The 2,803-nt window shown below is 47.2% G+C and overlaps 1 protein-coding gene across 1 annotated transcript in view; it reads left to right on the top strand.

Moving 5' to 3' along the window:
- The window catches only part of PTPRT (protein tyrosine phosphatase, receptor type T), a 720,009-nt gene that overhangs the window by 513,007 nt on the left and 204,199 nt on the right, over positions 1-2,803 (top strand). The window contains exon 13 of the mRNA XM_015563947.1: positions 2,682-2,738. Coding sequence (XP_015419433.1) covers positions 2,682-2,738 — 57 coding nt within the window. The remainder of the gene's footprint in view (positions 1-2,681; positions 2,739-2,803) is intronic.

The following is a 2,803-nucleotide window of genomic DNA, read 5'->3' as shown; positions in this document are numbered from 1 at the left end:
TGAGCAGTACTTTCTCAACTCTTGGATCACACAAGCATGATAATGTTTCCAATTCCAGTCCCTTAACTCATCACCTACCCCAGTGATGGCAAACCTTATGAGCTCAGCATGTCAGCATTTTGAAAAACCCTAACTTAACTCTGGTGCCGTGTCACATATAGAAATTTTTTGGTCTTTGCAACCATAGTAAAACAAAGACTTATATTTTTGATATTTACTTTATCTATTTAAATGCCGTTTAACAAAGAAAAGTCAACCAAAAAAATGAGTTTGCGTGTCACCTCTGACACGCGTGTTATAGGTTCACCATCACTGCTCTAAGACATGGCTTCTCTATCTTGGCACAAGGGACATCTGGGGGCAGATAATTCTTTATTGGGGCCGGGGTGGGGGGGCAGGGCGGAGAGGGGAGAAGCTATCTTGGACATTGTAGGACGGTTAGGAGCATCCCTGGCCCCTATCCATTGGATTCCGGTACCACTTTATCTCTGAGTTGTCACAACCAAATAGATCTCCTCACATTCCAAATGTTCCTGGAGGGGCAAAAACCCTGAGAATTGCACTGTTAAGTAAAAATAGCATTTCAGCTGTAACATAATTTTAAGTTTTTTTAAGTCACCTTAGAAAACTAACAGGTGAAATTAATTTAAACACAGTTCATTGAACACAATGTATACAATAATCATCATTTTAACATGTAATCAATATTTTCAAATTATGAATGAAAGATAGTTTACATTCTTTCTTTGCACCGAGTCTTTGAAATCTGGTGTACATTTTACACGTGGAGCACTTCTCAGTTCAGACACTACATTTTAAACAGTTAAAGTAAAATGTAACCCTAAAAAAGGTCAACACTGTGCTTACAATCAAGCACGGCTTCTGTTTTAAATTTAAATCCGTTGACATGAAATAAACTTTAACATGCGGTTCCACAGCCACAGGTCACGTGCTCAGAAACCACGGGTGGCATTGTGGGCAGTGCAGAGTTAGAGGTTCAAAGGTCTTGACGGTCTCTGTGCCCAGCTGCTGAACAGAAGTGAATGTGCACAGAATGGAGGCTCAGTAAACAGCCAGTTCCCTGTATCCCATTCCCCCTGCCAAGCTTCCTAAAGACTGACTTTCCGGAGCTTTTGAATGGGGCTCCCCCAGATCTGCTGGTGCAGCCCCACTGGGCCCACCGCCCAGCCTGGGCTCGCATGGTACTAGCCCAGGGGAAGTCGGGCTGGGGGAGGGAGCCTGGGCATCACAGGGGAGACCTCCCGAGGCCTCCGAGTGAGCAGTAACAGGCACTGCACACTCGATCTTGGCTTCTGCTTCTGTCCTCTCTTGCTTACAGAAGAGCTGCTTTCCCATCCTTTGGGGAGGGGCACAGATCAGCTTTCAGTACAGAACAGAGATTCAGTGTGGCTGCTTTCAAAACCGAGGGGCAGAGTCTGGAAGAAAGACGGTTCACCTTTAGAGAGGCAAGTGGTGGGTTTGAAAGGACAGGAACATCAGTCAAGCAATCCAGGGTTTGGCTCCCGCCTCTGCCAGTTATTACATCTGTGACCTTGGGCAAGTTACCTCAGTTCTCTAACTCATCATTTCTTCATTTGTTCATTCATTTACTAGTACTTAACAGATACTCAATGAGTACCTACTATGTGCCAGGTGCAGTGCAAGGCCACAGAAGTATACCAGTTAATGAGACATTACTGTGGCCTCCTTCAAGGAGATTATAGAAATGAGGGGAGAGCAGCCATTTATAATACAGTGGGACAGGTGTCTGTCCCTAGAGAGAAAGACCTGACACCTGAAGCATGAGCAGTTGGTGGCCAGGTGCAGAGGCAGGAAGGGGGTGTGTGTGTCTCACACAAAGTGACAAGCTTAGGTAAGGCCCACAGACAAGAAGAGAGGGGCCTGTTGATGATGGAAAGGAGACTGTGCTTGGACAGAACAAAGTGTGGTCCCAGGGGTGGAGAGAAGAGGAGGGGCAGGCAAAGGACTGTCACTGAGCGCCCATGAGCTGAAGTTCACTATGGGAATGACAGGGCCATTGATGCATTTCGATTAAAGGGTGGACGAGGATTGAAGGGGAGCAAGCCTGGAGGCAGGAAGTCCAGCTCAGGGGCTGCTTAAATGATCCAAGAGAAACATGAGGGTGGCTCGATCTGAGTGGAAATGGAATTGGAGAGAAGGCGGAAGCTTAAAGTTTTCTGGGGTAGAATTGATAAGGCATGCTGAGTGACTTGAAGTGGGAGGTCAGGAAAAAAGAGGGCTAAAACACGACTCCAGGCTTCCAGACTGAGCAGCTAGCTACATGGATGGTGGCACCATTTACTGAGGGAGGGAAAATTGGGAGAGGAGATGTGCGGGTGGAAAGGTGATGGGTTCATTTATAATAACACTGATCTTCCTGGTTGTTCTAAGTTTTAGAAACATTGTATGTGAGGTACCTGGCAGAGTACCTGGCATGTCGTGGGTGCTTGATAAATGGTGACTCTTATTCTTGTTCCATTTTTTAAAAATCTATTTCAGGCCCTGTTTGGTTAGATCATGATGTTCTTTTGCTGTTTAGTGTGAGCTCTTCAGAGCCACAAGAACTGCCGTTTTGTTCACTGTGCCGCACGTTTTCATGTGTGTTTCTCTCTCTCCTTCTCTTCTGCATGCTGCCTGGGGACTGGCTTCCTTGTGGTCAGCACCAATGGGCAGCGCCCAGGTGACCCCGGGGACTCCACTCTGCCTCCTCACCACAGGTGATCACCAGAGCCCTGGGCGGGCGGGAGGGGAGTGAGAGTGACCCACGCTCAGCAGGTCCTCC

Source organism: Myotis davidii, unplaced genomic scaffold, assembly GCF_000327345.1.
Source record: "Myotis davidii unplaced genomic scaffold, ASM32734v1 scaffold199, whole genome shotgun sequence".
NCBI lineage: Eukaryota > Metazoa > Chordata > Mammalia > Chiroptera > Vespertilionidae > Myotis > Myotis davidii.
Note: the sequence above shows the minus strand (reverse complement) of the source record. Positions and strands in the feature narration are given on the sequence as shown.